Source organism: Gobius niger (assembly GCF_951799975.1).
Source record: "Gobius niger genome assembly, chromosome: 13".
In the NCBI taxonomy this organism is placed as follows: Eukaryota; Metazoa; Chordata; class Actinopteri; order Gobiiformes; family Gobiidae; genus Gobius; species Gobius niger.
In genome coordinates, this window is record NC_136864.1 from 8,527,273 (window position 1) to 8,549,655 (window position 22,383).

General features: G+C 40.9%; 1 protein-coding gene across 6 annotated transcripts in view; it reads right to left on the reverse strand.

Annotated features, from left to right (window-relative positions):
• LOC306972937 (receptor-type tyrosine-protein phosphatase mu) overlaps positions 1-22,383 on the reverse strand; it is a 373,633-nt gene that overhangs the window by 231,323 nt on the left and 119,927 nt on the right. For all 6 annotated transcript variants that reach the window (XM_079569665.1, XM_079569664.1, XM_079569663.1 and 3 more), the window contains exons 4-6: positions 21,942-22,020; positions 16,343-16,458; positions 11,338-11,512 (exon numbers count right to left, since the gene is read on the reverse strand). In XM_079569665.1, coding sequence (XP_079425791.1) covers positions 11,338-11,512; positions 16,343-16,458; positions 21,942-22,020 — 370 coding nt within the window. The remainder of the gene's footprint in view (positions 1-11,337; positions 11,513-16,342; positions 16,459-21,941; positions 22,021-22,383) is intronic.

Below are 22,383 nucleotides of genomic sequence, written 5' to 3' on the forward strand. Positions count from 1 at the left end.
AGTTGTGAAATTTGCCTATAAACCTGTCCCTGTAAAGAATTTAGATGCTACAAAGATATTAGGAAAGCTATGAATTACTATTTTAATTTAGTGGCATCCCCTTTCATTGTTAGCAATCAAAAAATCAGGTATAGGGCCCTCTGTTTATTTTATTTTTTACTGTTAATACTGTTTGCCCCCCTAATGTTTTTTTGTTGTCATTGTGGATAACCTGCTTGCACATTTCCTGTTTCTTCACACCCCTGCACAGTGTTTCTGAGAGCTGTAACAAGAGAATTTCTCCTTTGTCAGATCAATAAAGGCTTATCTTATCTTATCTTAAATGAATGTATTGCAAATCTAGGAGAAAATCATTGCATACATTTGAAGATTGACCTTCAAACTCCAAACCTCAAAGTCCTGAGGAATTTGTCTGATAATAATAACAAACGATCCTCATACATTCTTTGAGATTTCATTAAAAATGAATATTGAAACCATAACAACACTAGAATAAATCAGTCGCACTTTCCTTTACAGCGCAGTCATAAAACATTATAGGGTGAAAATTACTTAAAGTGTAGTAATTATGGTAATTATATGGAAACATAAAGAACACCTAATTTATCCCATGATTGACATTAGGTAATGGTCAGGATTAATGTAAAATCAAAAGTACCAGTATTTAATTTGCTCAGTCACAATGGAAACTGTTTGATGCACACATGGTCAGGTCATTAAGTGTAAGAAGCTGTTTTAGGTAACGTACAGGAAAGGGAAAAAAAAAAAAACGAGGACACTGGAGACAGTTTGTGTAAAACTGGGGCAAATCAACGGTTTTGGAGAATCCACAGGGACATGGGACGGAGGGCTCAAAACTGGGTCTTGTCCTGGGTAAACCGGGACGTCTGGTCACCCTAGCCCAGTTTAAAGACTGTACATCACCAGTTAGTATTTTCTTGGTATTGACCTTTTAACCTTTTAATCCTCGCCTTACCCAAGTGCATTTTCTACAGTTCAGCTTAACCCAAATCTAAAGGTTTACAGCCTGTAGGCCAGTTTAACGCCTCATTTGAAAGCTAAGACCTACAAAACTGATATGAGCAGATCTTTTTCCTTGCATTGTTGCCGTGTTGTGTTTTTGACACTTTGCTCAAGACACTTTTAGATTTGGGTAAAGCCAAAATGGAGAAAATGCGCTCGGTTCAGGTGGGGGTTAAGACAATAATATAGGGAGGGAAGATCCATTATCCCTTGTTCTGTGCCGTAAAGTAAAGTCAAACTAAATAATCATTAAAGTCATTAAAGTGATAGTCTGCAAGATTGCATAATGAGAAGAGAAAGACAGATTTCAAAAGTAAACATTAAAGTCTCCTGCTAATTGGACCTGAAAGGCTGGTTCAAATGATTGTGGGGATAGATACAGGCGGCATCTCGCCATAGAAGGGGGTGTGGCTTCGCCGAGGGGGAAAATAGAATCTTTAGAGAAATACAATTTTCCACTCTTTTAGCCATTTTCTGGTGAAATATAAACTTATTTATCACATAAATAAAGTCAAGTGTAAATCGGGTCCATATTGTTGATTGTTCAGTAGAAGTGAAAAAATGGCAGTTATAGCTCGTTCTAGCTAACAGTTAGCATTAGCACGATGCTAACATGAAGCATCAAGTTAGCATTCTCCGTTATTTATGTATTTATGGGCTGTTAAAACCACTTTGCTCCCCTCCATGGCTTTGTATCTTTATTTAGTGGAAAACTATATTCATAATTCAGCGTTTGTTAAAGTAGTTTTTGAATAATTAAATAAGTTTATATTTTCTACAAACAGTTTTCAACAGTGTTTTACAGACTATCACTTTAATCCACAGGGGGAATGCATTAATATTGACCTCTGATTTTGAACAGACCATATAGAGCAGCATTAGATGTTAAGGTCTAAATAGCGTCACTTCTCGATGTGTTTAGTGACCGTGCAGTATGGGCAGCCTGTCGTGAGGTCAGAGAGCAGCTGTTGTCCTGATGCTGACTGGACCAACACATGGCGACAGTTGGCCTCTCTTTCCCTCTTTTTCCATATCTGACTTCCTCCTCTTTCCACCACTCTCTCTCTCTCTCTCTCTCTCTCTCTCTCTCTCTCTCTCTGCACCTGCCCCGCATTGGCAACGACCCTCTCCACATTCGCACATGTTGGTGTACACGCAGACCTCCTAATCTGCATGCACACCGCACCCTGACCTTTACTGCGCTCAATAATAAATAATGTCCCCCATAAAATAGTAAAAAGGGAAATTGAGCTGCTCAATACGGGGACCTTTCAAAATCCACAATTCATTTTTTTCTCTTCCTGAAGAGCCAAACTATTCCCAATACAAAATTTATCACTCCAGTGAATATTAAAGAGACCCGAGACACATTTCATCCTTGGTCATTTTTACTGTGACACACCAGCCTTTCTGTCAAAAATGCCCTGAGAGAGATTGATAGTGACAAATTTAAAAACCACGTCCTCAACTATACCATAAAGGTCCTATATCGTGCAAAATCAACCTTTTGGTTGTTGTTTTTCTATTTTCTTATCAAAAATACCCCCAGAGGGGTTTTTCCGTCCCGTTGTGTCGTCAGAGTGGAACGGAAGTGCGTAATGAGAGAGAGAAAGAGAGAAAGAGAGAAAGAAAGAAAGAAAGAGAGAAAGAGAGAAAGAGAGAAAGAAAGAAAGAAAGAAAGAGAGAAAGAAAGAAAGAAAGAAAGAAAGAGAGAGAAAGAGAGAAAGAGAGAAAGAGAGAAAGAAAGAAAGAAAGAGAGAAAGAGAGAAAGAGAGAAAGAAAGAGAGAAAGAGAAAGAGAGAAAGAGAGAAAGAAAGAAAGAGAGAAAGAAAGAGAGAAAGAGAGAAAGAGAGAAAGAGAGAAAGAGAGAAAGAAAGAAAGAGAGAAAGAGAGAGAGAGAAAGAAAGAAAGAGAGAAAGAGAGAGAGAAAGAGAGAAAGAGAGAAAGAAAGAGAGAAAGAGAGAAAGAGAGAAAGAGAGAAAGAAAGAGAGAAAGAGAGAAAGAGAGAAAGAGAGAAAGAGAGAAAGAAAGAAAGAGAGAAAGAAAGAGAAAGAGAGAAAGAGAGAAAGAAAGAAAGAAAGAGAAAGAAAGAGAGAAAGAGAGAAAGAGAGAAAGAAAGAAAGAAAGAAAGAAAGAAAGAAAGAAAGAAAGAAAGAAAGAAAGAAAGAAAGAAAGAAAGAAAGAAAGAAAGAAAGAAAGAAAGAAAGAAAGAAAGAAAGAAAGAAAGAAAGAAAGAAAGAAAGAAAAAGAAGCGCCCCCCGTTTGCACTGAAAGTTGTGAAGAAGGAGCTCTTTCTAACCTACTCTGGACACCTGTTCTATTTCCTTACCTAACGATAATGTCACAGAGAAAAGCGCGTTGGGCTAAGAGGACTTTATTCAACCTTCCTAAAGAAAAGGCCACTCACCAGAAATTGGAATTTCTCTCCGGGATTCGGCGAGTCTCAGCCAAATTAGTGTTTTTCTGTGACCATCACTTCACTGATGGATGTTTGGTGAACCTTCGCCAGAATCAAAGTGGAATAACTTTTATAACCAACGCGAGTTGAAGCTGCGTTGCAAATGTCAACTCCAGTATTTACATTTCTACTGTTAAAGTTGTATGAGCGGAGAAAGGGGGCGGAGTTAACAGAATTCAAGTGTTTTGTCTTCAGAGTTTGAAAAATACCTCCATAAAACACATATTTATCACAAAAAATAGTGCTCCACAGTGGTCATGGTTCAACATATCATATAAATGCCTATACTTTACTTTGGAAAGGCTAAAATAGTATGATACAGATCCTTTAAAACCTTGTTCTACGATGGGAAACACATACATTCTGTCAATTGACTGCTCAAAGACTTCAAAATGGCCTCCACAACAGGAGAAAAGTCATTATGAAACTGGAACCCATTGAACGCATTTTCTCACAGTCTTCATTCGATCATTGCACTGTTTTTTCACTGCGTACTGGGCTTTTACTAATTATACGACATCTTTAAAATTTGTCTCACAACTTGGCTTGTTAAGATGCGGAGGACCCCGTGTACTCTGTTCATTCTCCTAATTGGAAAGCTGTGAGTAGGGCATTGATCTGAATCTCGCACAGCTACGAGAAGGCCACGGGAAGATGACGAGCCGCGCTGGACGGACTTCGATTTTCAGTGACGACTCTCATTAGCGCCGATGCTGCCACGCCTGAGCAGCGCCTGCAGCTCGGAGGGAGCGGGACGAGCCAGAAGAGGAGTATCAACCTAAAGAGGCTACAGGTGAAAGGGGGAGATGGGGGCAGGGGAAACATGGTGACCCGACTGTTACTATTCAGCTGATTTATCTCCTGTTTAGAATAGGAACGTTCTATTTTAACATAATATTTCTCACGTTTTGCTTTGATCTGTCACTTTTTTGCAATGAGCCACAATCACACGAATGGAGTGGGATGTAATCAGTTCATCGCCGTGACAACCAAAGCCATAGCGCCACTGTGTCCACTCAGGCCGCTAGGTTTTGTATGACTAACACACATAATAACATGTAGTAAAGAGGTTTCAGCTTAACTATAGTGATTATTGTTTGGTTAAAATGTGCGCTGGGAGGGTTCGCTCTGTGTCATTTCTGAGTCAGCTCCAGAGACACACTTTCTGTTGGTTATGTTCGTACATCAAGACTTTTCATTTGATTAAGGTTATATTCTGTAAAGGAAGTGTAGGTATAGATCATAAATTAATGTACTGCAAATCTTGGTAAAAATATTGCATACAGGTGCTCGTCATATCATTAGGATGTCATGAAAAAGTTCATTTATTTCTGTAATTCAACTTAAAATGTGAAACTAATATATGATATAAACTCATTACATGCAAAGTGACATGTTAAGATGATGATTATAACAAATAAAGGCTATACATATCTCAGTTTGCATGTAATGAGTCTATCATATACTACTTTCACAGTTTAAGCTGAAAAACAAAAGTGAATGCACTTTTTCATGATATTCTAATTATATGACAAGTACCTGTATATACTGTATAAGATTGACATTTTCCTCTGCCTTAAATAAAAAACAAAAAATGGCTTATACTGTATTTATATATTAAGCTGTACAAAACCAACAGTTTTTTTTTTTTCGTGCTACACAGTGTACACTGCGTTCCAAATTATTATGCAAATGACATTTTTCTAAGATTTTCTAAATTGTCAACTCAAATGAGAGTCAGCATAATTTTCAAGTCTTTAACTGGTAGAGGATCATTTAAATGTGGTGGAAAAAATTTCCTAGTGATAACAGTATTTTTTTCAAAAATAAATATAGTAAAAACCTCAAAATCCACTGTTCCAAATTATTATGCAACTCATCGTTTCAATACATTTTAAAGCTTGTAATTAACTGAAAATGGTCATTTGTTGTATTTGTAGCATTAGGAGGTCATATTTACTGCAATCAAAAGCTATTTCAATCAAAAAAATATTAACAGGTCAAGTTATATTTGACCATAGGAGCCCTTGTGTGATAGCAGCTTCAAAATTCTTAAATCCCTTAAAATTGTAAGTTTTTGGACAGTTTCTGCTTGGATTTCTTTGCAGGATGTTAGAATAACCTCCCAGAAATGCTGTTTGGATGAAAACTGCCTCCCACCCACATAGAAGTTTTTTTTGTTGAGGCTCCAAATGTTCTCAACAGGGTTGAAGTCAGGAAAGGAGGGGGTCCACATCATGAGTTTCTCTCCTTTTATGCTCATAGCAACCAGTGATGCAGAGGTTTTCTTTACAGCAGGACATGGTGCGTTGTCATGCATGAAGAGGATTTTGTTAGGGAAAGAACGGCTCTTCTTTTAGTAGCATAGAAGACAGTGGTCAGTCAGAAACTCCACATATTTTTCAAAGGTCATTTTCACACCTTCAGGGAGCCTAAAAGGGCCTGAAGGGGCCGACCAGCTCTCTCACCATGATTCTGACCCAAAACATGACTCTGCCACCTCTTTACTGACGTCACAGCCTTGTTGGGACATTGTGGTCATTCACCAACCATCCACTACTCCATTGATTTGACCATCCAGGGCTACACAGCGCTCATCAGTGAACAAGACTGTTTGAAAATGAGTCCTCATGTATTTCGGAGCCACTGCAGCCGTTTCTGTTTATGAGCATTCAATTAACCGTTTAGGGGAGGCCCGGATAGAAGGTTTATGCAAAACTGCAGCCTCTGGAGGGTCCTACACCTTGATGTTTGGGGGACTCCAGAGGCACCAGCAGCTTCAAATACCTGTATGCTGCTTTGTGGCATCTGTTCTCTTAATCTGATGTGTTTGTCTGGCAGAAACCGTCCATATTGTGCCCTTTTCGGCACAAAACGGAGTGTGCTCTGAATCATCCACAAATCTCTTATCAGTTCGATGATTAAACTTAATCTTTCATGAAATATCGAAGGTTTTCATACCTAGACCAAGGCATTCAACTATTTCACGCTTTTCATCAGCAGAAAGTCCCTTTTTCTTTCCCATATTGCTTAAAAATGATGATCTGCATAATAAAGTGGAACACCCTTTTTCAGTAGTTTTTCCCTTAATTGGGCTTAACCCGACAACTACTCATCCCAGGTCTCTGAGATTAATGTCAGTGATTCATAGAGCCCCAAGACACGATACCATCCATGAGTTTCATTATTATTGTTTTTTTTTTTACCTTTTTGACACAAAAATCCAATTTGCATAATAATTTGGAACGCAGTGTAGTCCGGTTCACTATGTACAAAACTATACATTTTTGAAAACTTTATTAAATAAGTAATCAGAAAAACAATGTTTCCATTTGCTCTGATATGTAAAAATGACGCAATAATAACATTTATATGGGGAATAAAAACGTAGTTTGGATGGAATTTGCAAAATTTGGCAGAAAATTCCATTTGGTCGTTCCAATCAAAAAAGTCAATGAAACCCTTGTCATTATGTTTCATGGAGTTGCCATAGCGATGACCAGAAGTCCCCATTTACTCTACTGGAAAAATGGCTTGATTGTACAATTTTACCAAATGACAAGGGCAAATGGAAACATTGTTTTTGTCATTGCTTATACCATAATGTTTCCAAAAATATATATATTTTCATGCTCTCCACGAAAATCTCATAACGGTGGAAAAATAAACATAGCGAACCGGACTAGTAATGGTTTGTCATGCTCCCCACACTCAATGGTGGTAAGCTAGGGGTGGGCTTCTATAGCGGCATACAGCGGACCTTCTGACCACTGATCATTCCCTTATGCTCTTGCCCAAGAACATGACAGTCTGCACCAGTTTGAGTCGGGATTCAACCCTCTGACCCTTTGGATCCGTGCACAAACACTTTAGTCACTGAGCCACTGTCGCCTTAGTTGTTTTACAAAAGGTTTAAAATGTGAACTTGATTTTGAACACATGACGTGACCTCTTAAACCTTCTCGCTTGAATCTGCTTTGACAATGTGTGATGCATGCGTGTCATTCATTTGCTGAGCCGCTCATGAATCTCACCCAGCACGTCTGATTTAAGCCCCTACAAGGATCGTTCTCCAGACTTTATTATCTTTTATTACCCCCCAACAATAAATCCATCCATCTCTATGACCAGTGGAGGAGGCGGCAGAAGGGAAGAGGCCTGTGACGTGAAATAATTACCCCGCTCTGAGCACCACTGGCCGCTCTACAGGGAGAGCCGTCTGAAAACGGGCCGGCACCGTATGGCAAAATATGCAGCTCCACTTCTCATCGCCGCATAAATCTGAGTGAAAACTGGCACGGGCCGTAGAAGTGATTATCCGACATAATCAAGCATTCAGTGTCCTCATGTCGGGGAGAAGGCACTGTATGCTAATGCGCTAACGGGGGGGTGGCAGCGGCTGGCGCGTATCCCGCGGAAACGCATCGGTCACTCCCTCCCGAAGCGAGCGGCGGAGGTTGTGGGTACACATTTAAGCGGGATTTACGACACTCGAGACATCGCCGGGAGGGTTAAGCCTTTGTTTTATGACTGCTACGATAAGGGGAGATCGCAGAGATTTTATGTGCGGCACTCATAACCGTGAAACCGCCTCTTTTCTTCTTGAGCGCTAATGTGTAAGTGTGGAAATCTCGGCTGAATTGAAACTGCGGCGCGTTACAAGATTCGATAAAGGAGTTAATGGATGTGGTTTAAGGAGAAAGAGTGCCTTTTGTCTTTTATGTCAGGAGATGGCGTCACATCAAGTCAGACTTTTTTTTTTTTTACGAAAACCATTTGCGGATCACTTTTGCTTTGAACTGTTACTTGCAGTCCTTGAAACCCAGACACTGAAGAAATGTTTGCCAACTCAGCCTTTTTTCCTAGAATAAGCCTGCAGTTAGTTTTAGCGATAACAAAAGACACTGTAAAGGAGTTTCCCAGATGAGCTTTGTATATTGTATGCTCTGGTAGGGCTGTGCAATTAATTGAAATTCGATTACAATTGCACCCGAGTGAGTGAAGCAGCTATCACTACTCTTTGCGCTTCAATTTCCATTTCTGGATACTTGGAAGCCGAGCCAGAGTGGATTGAAGAGCTTCCCTTTACTATAGTATTGGCCACCATTTCCAAATTACAACCAGCAAATCCGGCGCAAATGCTTTTGACGTCACCTACAACTCCCGCCTCCCCTGCTCACTGAATGGTAGGTTGAAATTCAACCGATTTAACACGGCCACTGTAACATGTAGGGAAATATAATAATTGACCGGAGTTTACGGATGGCTAAGGCCGGGCTATCATTCTGGACTTGCCAGGCGAATGGTGCTTGACCCAAGATGTTAAGCGGTGAAACCATGTGCGTTTTGCCGGCCTCGGGTTGTAAAAGTTCTCCTTCCGGCTTGGACGATTTTCTAAATGTTTCCCCACACTTTACCCACTTTACATGCAGAACAGTTTTGTCTAATGAAGCCTGCACACACACAGCATAAAGGTGAAAAACAATACAAACATAACTTTTTCCTTTGCCTAAAATAACATGTAAAGCAAAACCTAAACATGACTTTGTTATAAAGCCTAGTTATATTAAGGTCAGCAAAAACAGATGATTAACCCACTTTTGCCAACTTTGTTATTCATGACAATGCATACCATATTTGCAGTTTGTATCTTGTAAAACTACAGTATGTAGCACATCAGACGAAGGCCTCCATCAGCAAAAAGTGCTCCTGTCTAGCGCTTACACCTAATAGAAAGATATGCACTTGTTTGTTATTGAATTCATGCATGCGAGTCGTTTTAAAGTGCCGGCGGAGCCAGTAAATTTCCTTTGTGCAAAAAAAAAAACTCCCCGACTTTATCTACCTCTCCCCTCTCAATGTCCTGAACCAGGGACCATCTACTATGATTGACACTGCTCCATCTGGACAGCTAGGATTAAACCTATCAATCACTTAACACAAGGAGACCGGAAAAAAAGAAGAAGAAGGGGAGAAAGAAAGAAAGGAAAAAAAATGGCGGCTGTAAATTCAATTGCGAGCAGGGGGAGAAAATTGAGGTGAAGAAATATCGAGGGCTATTACGGAGCTATAGGGCTGCTCTCGAGTCCATAAATTCATATCAAATGACTGCAGGAGCAAAGTATTGGGAGAGGTTACAGTAAACGCGGCCGCCTTTGTCTGCCGCGAGGAGGAGGCGAGCGCGCACAGTCAAGGACGGCCTGTTTTACAAGTGCCAGGCGTTAAGAGAGCCGGGGATAACAAATCAACATAAAAACGCAAGTATTTCAGAGGCGTCTTAAGACTTGGAAAGGACGGCGGAGGTAGACGCGGGCTGTTGTGTTTATCTGACTTTGAGAGTGGGAATAAAGGTCGTGAGGGATGGAGGAGCGCAGAAGTGTGTGGGTCTCTTTATTTCTGGGAATGTGTGTGTTTTAAGCCCAAGCAGAGGGAGGCAAGTTTGCTTCTTTCTTTGTGGAGTTTTTATGTTCTCCTCCAGGTGTTAGGCTTCCCCTACCACTAAAAACATGTACAATAGACCAGAATCAATGTAGCGCGAGCAAGTGGTTGGTGGTGGTCGGAGGGGCCAATGGCACAGACTGGTTGCCTCGCTTCAGTCGTCTACCCCAAGGGGCGGCTGTGGCTGTGGAACCAGTGGTGCATTCATGTGGACTGGGGAGCTCGTTTTCCCGACATGTGACGTCATTGTCCCCAGTTGGTTTGTGTTGATGTGGTTTTCATGTGGATTTTGATGTCATCAAATTAAAACTGTTTTTATCACTGATTAGCGCTTAGCTGAGCTAATCATCTAAATGTGTTTGCATCTCAAAACCTAAACGTTAGTTTGCTAGTTTAAAAAAATATCACGTAAATTCACTTTATCCAAGCATTAATGTTGGACATCTCACTTGCAATTTTGTTACTACGAGTACGTCGAGTAGGATGACGACAGCTCACACTAAACTCAAAAAGGCGTTTAAGTTAAAAGCTCACATTAGACGATAAAACAACAAATCAGCTGATTTCCGCAGTCAGGTGTGGAAGACGGGAAGCTCGTTTGGACCCGAGTTCCCCAGTCGCTTTCCACAGTTGAGCGAGTGTTGACCTGCATTCCCCACCTGGGGAAGTCATTCGCCCGAGTTCCCGAGGTCCACATGAACGCACCACAATTATGAGCTGAACTTTATCTGCAAGCTACCTGGTGCAGCTACGGTGGCTATGCTACACTGCGTTCAAAGACTCTGACTGTGATTGTTTATTTACTACGCAAGTGTGTTATTTACATATCATCAGCATTAATTAGCTATAAGCTTTAAAGATTTGAATATCTTGATTAAGAATCTATTTGAAATTGACAAAAACGTTCACCTTGTTTTGTTTTGTTTTGTTTTGTTAAAACTCAATAAATCAGGCTAGGAATTAGACATAAAAAAAAGAATCCCTCTGAAAAGTTCACAATATTGTACAACACTGGAAAGTTTGGCTATAGCCACGGATGTCTCCCAGAAAGGAAATACAGTGTCATCTCAGTCGCATTTCGTGCTACACGTAGATACCAAACATGTCAATATTTGTGGATGTATACGCGTGGGAAAGACAAGGGACGAGCTGTTAAGCCTGGAAATATCCCACTTACTAGTGTAGACTAAACATGTATGTGTAAAGGGTGAGCTTGGTCTATTTTTAAACATTAAAATGTATATGATAAGGGAGAAAACCACATAAAATTCAATGTTTTCACGGCTTAAAGGCAGACGAGGCTTTGAGTTGCATAATAATGTACTGATCCATGTATTGACAAAGTGGCACATCTAACATATGGCCATTTAGCGCTTATTTCTGATCCACTTAACATACTGCACGTTGACCACACTCACGTTTGATGGTGAGCTCCCCGTAGTTGGACACTCCGACCCCCTTGTCCGAGTGCACGATGCAGCGGTACCGTCCCGAGTCGCCCTTGGTGGTGTTCTCCAGCTCGAACGTCCCGATGAAGCGGCGGTTGTTCCAGGGTTTGGTGGCCTTCATCGGGGCCTCCCTTCCCCCGATACCCTGTGTTTCGGAGCAGAAACACAGAAACACAAAAACACAGAACAGAGAGGTTTAATAAATGAAGTGGTCCAGCCTTCAGCAGCTCCAACGTGAAGGCAGGCTGTTGCTTTGTCTACGGATGCCATCGGGAGTTTAGAACATCTTGTTTGGCTCACAAAACCGAGCAAAGTTTGAGGAGTGGAGAATAACCAAGGACGAATTGTGTGGAAATAGTTTTTGGCTTCGAAAACAAACACAAATACACAGTGCTAAAAGATGAAGGAATCAAAACACCCCAGAAACTAACCTTGTTATATTACGCTAGTTAGTAGGAAACTCACTGACATAAAAAAACGTGCTGAAATCGTTGAGAAACACTGTAGTCTATTAAAATGACTGCTAGAGTTGTTTTGATCACAATTTCAGCTTTAAAGGTTGATCTCAAAGTCATTCAATTATAATTTATGCAGAAAATACAGTATTTTGCATTTTACAAAACAGAACTACATTTGTATTTGGGCTTTGGCTTGTCATCTTAAGATAATAATGGGTCCCGAAGCTCCGGAGTTAAGGGTTTGGGCCTTTGGTGGGTTTTCTCTTGTCAATGGGCCAGTCCGTCCAGAGCTAGCATGATAGAAGACGTGTAACTTCGGGATCTGCTCATTTAACCTCTTAACCCCCACCTGAACCGAGCACATTTGGCTTTATCCAAATCTAAAAGCTTCTTGAAAAAAAAAAATCGACAAAAATCAGACGAAAAAAAAAGGATGAAAATGCAACAAAAGAGCAACAAAAATGTGTCGAAAAAGTGACGACAACACGAGGAAAAAGATGAGTTTTGTAGGTCTTAGCTTTCAAATGAGGTGTTCATTTGAGTAAAGCTGAACTGGAGAAAATAAGGTGGGGGTTAAGAGGTTAAAAGAGTCCATTCGTATATATTGATGTATTAAGAAGCCAGCAAGAAAACATATTGTCTTAGACCTAATGTCTTCAGGACTTTGCATTTTTCTTAAAATCATTAAAGGGACTAATCAGAGTTTAAAAATGTTACAATTAAGTATTTTCCTCCCCCTACATGTTCCAGCCATGTCCTAATGTGTAGAATGAGCTCAGACCTGCCTCTAAAATCCTGCACTGTCACTCAAAAGGTTTTTACCTCGGGTCTGAAGTGCCGTCATGCACGAGCTTAATATAGAAGCTGCAGTTACGTGTAAGACCGGAGGTGGCAGTAGTGAGCATAAAATTACCAACTTGCATCTAGTCTTTTAATGCTTGCATCCAAATTCATTCTAGTCTTTGAAATGCGTCTCGTTTAAATAAAACCTTGTGAGACAATAAAGGTATAGTGGCTACAAGTTACCAAGTCAAGGTATTCATTTCATTCAATCAATCTTTATTAAGGACACAAGTGCGGACACATGATCCATATTATTTGTGCAAAACTACCTTCACACGTGGTTTCTGCTCTGCTCATGTGCTGTTATCGAATATTACATTTGTGCAATATCGTCCGTTCAAGAGCCAATTTCAGTCACAAGCCTCAAATCATTACTTTTCTGGCTCCTTCACTCCGGTCAGTTCAGCTCCACCGATTCCCCTCTCACACACACACACACGTTTTTGGACAGTCTGTGGCCTCCCTCGTTCCGCTGCCCTTTCTGAACCAGGTACAAAACCGCAGCGGCGTCCAAAACGGAGCGCTTTAATAAGCAAAGTGGCTCGACCTTCAGCGAGTCATGTGAGCGTGTTTGTTTGCATCGTTCCCTTTGGTGTTTTTTTTTCTCCCCGAGTACAGACCTGCACGTGCATCCATCACACAAAACGGCGGCGCCCCTCCCCAGCTGTCCGCCCTCACAGCAGGCAGATGGGCCACATTTGTTCATTTGAAATATCTCTTCATTACTGTCATCAGGGGACTGCACTTAATGTTTGTTTTTGTCTTTTCCCCCCGATGCGGCGCTAACGAGAACGACTTTGTTAAATTGATGGAGAGGCGAGGGGACGCGGGTGACGGGCGGAGGCAGGTTTCGCTGGGGCTAGCCGCACATGCTAAGTCCAATGCTAACAACAAGGTCATGTTAAAGGTCAGCACACACTACACGATTTTTCAAGTCTTCAAAGATTTTTAAAGAATGGGGGGTCCACACTACACGACTGGATTTAGTGCGATTATAGAACGACTGGAGGTTCACACATAGCGACTGAGAATCGTGAGAGCGAACGCACTACACGATTCTGTCAGCTGCCTCAAAAACTGACCCCAAATCAGCAAAAATATTTTTCCTAGGACTGTTGGTAAATGGTGGCCATTCATCATCCAATCAGTGACTACCTTAAGATTAGGCACCCGCCCACTATCCTTATGGTTAGTGGTTAGGGCAGGGTCAGGGTTTAGCTGATTGATTGATTGATATATGTGTGACATTTCACTCTCATGACTTGTGACTGGTTGAGGAAAAATATACTCGCGTCCCAATTGGTCAACAGTGTCATGTGATCGCTGTCACAACAACACAGTTCAGTGCCGCTGCTGCTACAGCTACTATGAGCCTTCAACTTGTCTATAGTTCTGTCAAATGGAGATAAAAGTCGGCGACATGCAGAAGGACTTATTTCAGAGGATTTAATAAGAAAAGGAGTTGGGCACCAGCCCGAGACGGAGAAGAGAGCAGAGAAAGGATGAAGCTGAATAGTTCGACTCGAAACTCAGGAAGTGCTGCGGTTAAACTCTGTTTGCAGTTGAAATGTAGCTGGAAAAGGTGGTTTCTCGTGGACTTTTGGCGGAATAAACCTTAAGCCGGAAGCTCCCTTGGGTTCGCCACGAATTGTGCCCGCCCTTTTTCTTCTATCAGTTAACATAGGACCGGAGAGGTCAAGATAAAATCAGTTACTACACGAAATCAAAGCCGGTTTTGGGCCGCAGAGAGAAACAGTGCAGTGTTGACTTGTTGGTGATTTATTTGTGATTTATTTGTGTAAAATGTCCAATGGTCACTTGACCATTGGACATTTTACACAAATAAATCTATTAAACATCAGATTTGAGCGGCAAACATTTCCCCTCGTTCTCCGTTTAAGATAAGATAAGAGAGCCTTTATTGATCTCACAATGGAGAAATTTACTTGTTACATTCAGCTCTTAGAAACCCTCAGGGTGTGCAAATAGGCAGGAAATGTGAGGAAAAAACAATTAAATAGTGAATAGTGGTAACTTATATACAATGACTACCAAGAACTTAGTGGGGATAAACAAAAAAATGTTATAAATGAAAAATAAATGAATAATAATGAGCTGTGATTTTAAAATAAAAGCCCCGACAGGACTGTAATAAATAATAATGTCTTAAACTAGCGCCACACAAGCCTGTGTCACAAGTTTCTCAGAGTATACTTTAATCATTATATTGTAGTCACTATTCATTACCACGGAGCTATAATGTGTTGTTTATATCCTGATCTCTTATTATGTCAGTGCCCTCTGCTGGACACGTGTGAAAATCTTTCCTTTTTTAAAATAAAGGCATACTCAGGAATTTGTGCTCTACAAGTCAGGGGCCGGAATCATCTCTACCGGAAGTGTCAATACAACAGAAGTGCAGAGACAAGGCAAAAGTGGCCGGGGCGGAATAACAAGACACGACTCTGGGCGACTGCCTTCGACTAGCCACGACTCAGCGCGACTAAGAATTAGAGCAAAATCGGGCTTGAAAGTCGTGTAGCGTGGGCTGACCTTAAGACTACAGGAGGCGGATATAGTACGAGGCGGACTCAGAGCAGTGAGTTAAGACTTTACTGTTGACGTTAATCCCCGCGTCCTAGAGAATGGGGGTGACGGACACGAGGCAAGGGCATGGAAAGTGTATATAGCGCCGTACAGTTTCTCAATTCCATTTAACTGCGTTTGCTCAGTCTATTCTCCAAAGAACTCGGGATTGTTAAAAGTCCTCGATTTAACAATTCCTCAACAGCCATGAGCCAGAAAGATTTGGCAAACTTTTCAACCTTCGCATCAGCGGATTTGCGATAGAAAGAGTTACAAGGTTCTTTCACAATGACTTCTCAAAACAGTCTGTCTAAACATTTAATTTTTCAAGACGCTCCTTTTTTTTTTCTTCTGTTCAGCGTGTGCCTGAACTGAAACTCGAATTGGGTCTTTTGTTAAGGCTACTTGATTACTAAATCTACATGAATTAGAGCAGGGGTGCCCAAAGTGGGGCCCGCGGGCCAAATTTGGCCTGCCGAAACAATTCTGTTACCTTTTGACCACCAGCGTCAAATTGGAGGCGCTGTTTCACTCCTTTCGCAAAGTTAAAGAAACACTGTTGTGGTGTCTTGGTATTTATCAATTACAGAGCGTTGTAGCATCAACTTTCACAGTTTTCCAACTTTTATTGCAAAGGTTGTTAATATCAACAACGGTATATGTTAAAAATTGACTTATAAAAGAATTGATGCTGAACTAACACTTTCAAAATAATCTAAGGTGGCATTTTCTTTGAGTGAACGAATGAGGTAAAGTTACTGTAGGTGCTGTAGATACAGGTGTTTTTTTTTTTTGCATTATATTGCTGCAATTGTTGATTTTGTTTTGTCATAGTTACGATTTGTTTTACTAGCATGTTATTTTCATAGATAGAATCAAATGCAAATGTAATGCATCTAAAAAAAAAGAAAGTAAATAAAAAAGTAGCTTTATAATTTGCAGTTATATGTGTTTTTCGTGCTTGACATCGCCGTGTTTGGCCCGTGACCCACAGGCACTTTTTAATTTTGGCCCTCGGCGGTAAAAGGTTCGGGCACCCCTGAAATAGAGGAAAGACAAAGGAAAGGTAGATTTGCCGACAGTCTCACCTGAAGCCACAGCCTGAAGTTGTCCCTCTTGCGCCCGTTGACTGTGCAGTGAAAAGACGCCGACTGGCCCGCGTTCACCTCCACTCCTTTTATGGTCAGAAAATGTGGCGTGTTCACTGTGGGGAAAAAGAAAACACAAGTAAAAAGATAAATCTGAGCAAATGTTTAATTAGAAAATGGCACAAAACTACTTCTTTTACTTCCACATTATAATGTTTTCATTCGATATATTAGTGCTACACGCCGTCTCCGCCAATTTCCGCACACCCACTTTGAGCGACGTGCCAAGGTTTGCATTTAACAGCCTCCGAGATGGCGAGATCGGAGGAAATTCACTTAAATAGAGAGTGTTCTTTAGTTCTTAATGTGATACCTGCCAACGCCGAAACTGCAAGTAATATATCACTCCAAGTGTGTTTTTTCCAGCGCTAGCTCCACCATCACGGAAGGCTTCTTTTTATTACTGGGAGAAAGAACTGAAAGTAAAACAGTCATTGCGTACTGTGGTTGTGTCCTTGGGCAAGACACTTTGCTCAGCATTGTGGATCAGTTCATCTAAGTCCAACAGAGCATCATCACATGTACAAACCATAGTGAGAGATTATCAGACATGTCGCTATAATTTAAACTGATGTCTGTGAAAGTCCTTTGGGGTAAATTTCCCAACAATTGCCCAGGGAATACAGGCTGAAGTTGGGGTTTGTGGCATAAAGCATCGCTACCGTTTCATATTCTGTCTTGTCCCTTTTTCAGATATATCAACTTAAACTATAGATACAGACGGCATCTCGTCATAAAAGGGGGCGTGGCCTCGCCAAGGGGGAAAATACAATCTTTAGAGAAACACAAATTTCCACTCTTTTTAGCCATTTTCTGGTGGAATATGAACTTATTTATCACATACAAATAAAGTGAAAATCAGGTCCATATGGATGTTTATTCACTAGTTTATTCAATAGAAGTGAAAAAAAGGCAGTCATAGCAAGCGCTATCTAGCGTTAGCACAATGCTAACATGTAGCATCATGTTAGCATTCTACGTTTTTTTTTATGTATTTTTGGGCTGTTGAACCACTTTGCTCCTCTCCATGTCTTTGTATCTTCATTTAGTAGAAAACTATATTCATAATTCAGCATTTGTGAAACTATTTTTGGAATAATTAGAGAAAGCATAGCTTTTTCTCAAAATCGTTTTCCCGCTTAGCTCTTTTCAAACATGACCATATATGGGCGATTCAAGAGATGCCGGGGGCATAAATCCCTCTCAATAACTAACCCTGTACAGACAACGACTTGAAAACCTCGGCGTTCCAAATTAGGTTTACGCCTTTAATATACAACTTTTAACAATAAAGCCCAACATGGACCACATCTTGTTTATATCTCTAAAGGCTGAACATTATAAACCAATTTGGATTCACTGAATAAGTTTGTACATTATTCATTGTAAGATTGATTGCTAATTAGGGACAATTTCTATCCAAAAGTCTTTCCTCTTTTCAAAGTGCGCTCATTAAGAGTATCTTCATTGACTGAGCTCGTTTACAGACACTAACTTTTGTAGAACATTTCTGATTAGCGTCTTTTTTTCCTCCTCTCTGTGCAGAGAAATAGGGCGATTCTGCGGAGCGACCTTGATTCCGAAACATAATCAAATCTCCGAAGGCCACGGCAAAAAAAAGCTAATTCTCTCGCTCTTTCAACGCTGCGTCTTTTCATGACTTTGTCTCGTCAATCGGGCCGCTGCCAAAAAAAAACAAAAAAAAACGACAAATCTATTTTCTCTGGTGCTAATGACTTCTTTAATGACAGGAGAGGAGAGGAGACAGACCCCCCGCTGGCCACAATCACACCTTTAGAGGAGAGGCTGAGGGGGGGTATTAATAGAAAACGAACTGGCGCCGATCCATGACATCAAGTGAAGGTAACGATATAGGACTACTCCAGTTAGTTTCCTTTTTGTGGCATTCCTTACTGTTTTAAAACATGAATATAACCGTTGATCGTTTTTAAGTGACAGTCCATTAACATTGACATGAGTGGAAGGTTTAGTACTTATTTTTCGTGCTTATTCTACATCAATTAGAAGGATAGAACCTATGCAGAGTACAACTTTGGAGGTGTTTTGATGTTTCAAAATCAAGATTCATTTTATTCTGCAGCTCTTCACAGAGTTTTAAAACATTAACACTTGAGAGACATGTTTTGGAATTATTTCAGATTGGGGAAAAAAGGGAAAACTGAACATTATTTTTGACTGGAAAAGCTATATCTTGTAGTAAAATGTAGTTTTGGGACAATTTCAGGTTTGTTTTGAATGCAACATGATCTTCTACTTTTACAGTTAGCACTTTTAAAGCAGTACTAAGCAACTCTGCCCCTCGAGGCCATAAGCGCAACTGCAGGTGTTTTTTAAACGTATTAATTGTCTGAGAGAGTAAATACTACGCTGACAGAAAAGACAAAGGGAGAGAGGGTTTTTGTACATCCCATTACACAATGGAGATATTTTGTTCACTCAAACTTGGCTGTAAATACTGTTTAAGCGGTGCTAGCCCGCAGTTGGCTTTCCCCGTTAGCCTGTTAGCTTCTTCTTTGTTATTCTATTAATGTGTATTGGTGACTCCGACCCGGAGGCAGGAAAGTTGCGATTGTGGTTTTCTGGCCAGAGACACCGGGGGAGATGAAAGACCCTCCAATCATCCAATTAACACTTGTATTACCTCCAGAGGGACTACGGAAAGGATTTATTAAGGTAAACAAGTTACTTAGTACTGCTTTAAAGGAACAGTCCACCGTTTTTCCATACTGAGATATGTTCTTACCTGAGCTTAGAAGAGTTCATGCGGAACTGCTTGTTTTTTGTGCGTACGCTTAGTCACACACACAGACCAAAGAAGTTGCTAGCATTAGCCTCTCCCAGCAAATCCCTATAGCTCCAAACTGGGGTGAAGTTAGAAGTGACTAAGCCTTTCCATGTTTTCCCTAGGAGGAGAGGCTAAATGCTACAACATCTTTGGACTATTTGCGCAACTGAGGGCATGCGTAAACACCAGGTAAGAACAAATCTCAGTATGGTTCCTTTTAAGTGATCGCTTGTTAAATAAACTTGCTAAACAACCTTGAGGTAGGGGGAACCCGGACTACCACAGAAATGTCCAAGGGGTCCACAAGACAAAAAAGTTGGGAACCACTGGTCTAAACTATCAAATATTACACATGATCAATCAGAAGACAGTGCATTGTCCAAATAATTTCACTTTTTTGTAACTGACAATTACAATACCAATTTTGACAGCAATTAGTGCTCCCTAAGTAGCTGCAGCTAACCCTCTTTAAAGGTAGAAGTAACAGTGAGTGAATAACAACAACAATATTGAAGCTCGAGTAGCGTATTAGCTGGAGTACTCGTAGCATCAACAACTAGAAAAGTCAAGGTCTGGATTCGATGAAATATGCCTAAACAATTTCAACAGCATGGCCTTGGTCTGACAGAACAGCAAGCACAAGCACTGTTTGGAAAATATATGCGTGCAGTAGTGCAAGTAGATAGAAAAATATAACTGTAAAAAAAGCGTAGGGAACATTTCTCACCAACTTTTCCATCTCCATTTTGATTACCACTGCTCCACAATTCCACTTCTTCTAATTACAGAGAAACCTGAAAGTCACAAAGCGGGTATCGACCTGTTCGCATTTTTACAGGCTTCGGCATTGATCGCGAAGCAGAGACGCATCGATCCGCTCCGATACCTTCATATGCAACACCTTCAGTCGCACAGATCCATGCCGCATCGACAGAACATTTGCCGGATTCCTTCTGCTTTCAAACAGTTAGCAGGTCATTAGCCGCTAACAGCCTGTGCATGGAAAGGCCATAATCAAGTGGAAATCGTTTGATAAAAAAACACAAGCCATTGATTGTAATTGTGGCATATATATGGAGTAATGCTCCACGGCAGGTACTGTATAATAAGGATGACATATGGAGAGCCCTTATCCTTTCACCCCGTAAGAATCTCCTCCTGACTCTGGAGATGAAAGGTTGAATATGCTGCTGCTGATTATGTCCATGAAGAGTTCACAAGTGGCTTCAGTCAAGGAGCAGAAGCTTTTGATATCGACGGTGCTTAAAACTAGGGCAGTGGTTTTCAGGTTGTTGCCAAAATGTGGGATTATTACAATCAATGCTTGAAATAACAAACCTGTGATGAAAGGGTTTGTTTTGATCACACAAATTTGTGGGTCGATTTAACCCGTTACTGAAGTAGGTCATTTTGATTCACTCGCCTGTAAAATGACGTCTACAAATTAAAACCATTGCTGTTAATGTCCCTTATGGAATTTACATATTTCTTTTACATGTGAGTCTCTAGTTGTAGCCAGAATAATCAGTATGACTATCAGTGCCACTATTGGCAAGTTACCAACTACAGAACTGAATAAAATAATAATTTTATTTATCCTCACCTACATTTTTTGATGAAAATAAAGGTCCACAGCTGCATTAGATAGGTGGGAACCAAAACACACTCTAAGCCAATAAAAATACTACCACTTGAACACATATTTCAAACAGACAATATCTGTAAAAAAAATTAACATTGTACATCCATTTTTACATGGATATGTCCAGGCGTTTTATAGGGGGACCATTGTCTTACCCAAATCTATCATTTTGACTAGTAACATGTCGGGCAATGTGACTGTGGTTCGTAAAGGTATTTGATGGTGCACGTACCGTGGGCGGTACGTATGTTTGATACAGAATCCAAAAATCACATTGGTTTTGTTCAGCTGGTCAACTTTTTACCCCTTGCCAAATCTTGCAAAAGGTTTTTGACTATAATGTCTCCATCCTGGTGCCTGTCTGTCCACAATTAGACAGGGGTTGGTCATTTTAGGTTACACTTTATATTAAGGTTTGCTCGTTAGCACATTGAGTGCCAAAAACGGGAAAACTAGTTTTTGTGTTGTTTTTTATTACGAAACTAAGAAGTGAAAATAAATGATGATCAAAAACTTGTGAAAAGTCACGATCTGGACATTTCATATATCATTGGGTTTCTTTTTTTTTGGTCCGAGAGGGCGTGGTGTTGCGTAGCGAAGCTGTAGAGCTGAACTGGGGCAGGTCTAACAGCAAACTCGAATTAAGACAGAGACGTGTATTCTTACTTTTATGAAAAACAAACACCGGCTTATAAAGGATTCTTTGATTCATTCGATTTGTCTGTAATGTTGGGCACGCTGCATCTCAAAATGATTAAGTGTGATTTGGGTCGAAATTGCTATTCTGCTTTTCCCCGTCTCACTGTGTAAAGTTCGCTTTTATCCAAGTTGCTACAAAGGGAAAGGAGGGACTGGTCACTGTTGTTGCTGCTTTGCACCGCGGCGATAACTCAGTGACCTCAACGGAGCCTCCATAAATTCTTTTGGAGTTATAAGCTCTGACATTTATACATTGCTCCCGATTGTAGCCCCATCAGAAAGGCCTTGGTCCTGGGCGACGAGTGTCACGGAGAGGACAGGAGGCTATAGCACCAACCGTCGTATTGTTTTTTTCCCTTCTTTTATATGGAGAAAGGAGAACACGGACTTACTGCACTGATGTCCCTGGACCACCACGTCTTTAATGGCCACCAGACCGCGCTGTCCCGAGGTTACGACTTCAAACACGATCTGTGAAGAGAGAGAGAGAGAGGGGAGGGGGGAGAGAGTCATAACGCTGGTGATGAATGGCACATGTCAGACAGTAGCGTTTACACGGCGGCAGGAGGGAGGGGACGGGCCCGCGGTGAAGGGGGTAAAGTGGGTAAAGTGGGTAATGCGATCCGTGAGAGGAGTCCGCAGCTGGGCACACACCGCTGCAGGACACTCCGGTTATTTCCACAATATGTCACAGCTCAGAGGTGTGAGACATGCACGGGTGTGAAATCCAGTTTGGGCCTTAAGATGATTAGAGGAGTGCGGAGTAAAGACACAGAGAGTCGGAGCGTGGTGTGAGATAAGGTTATGTTGAGTTTAATTCAAAGGGAAAACACG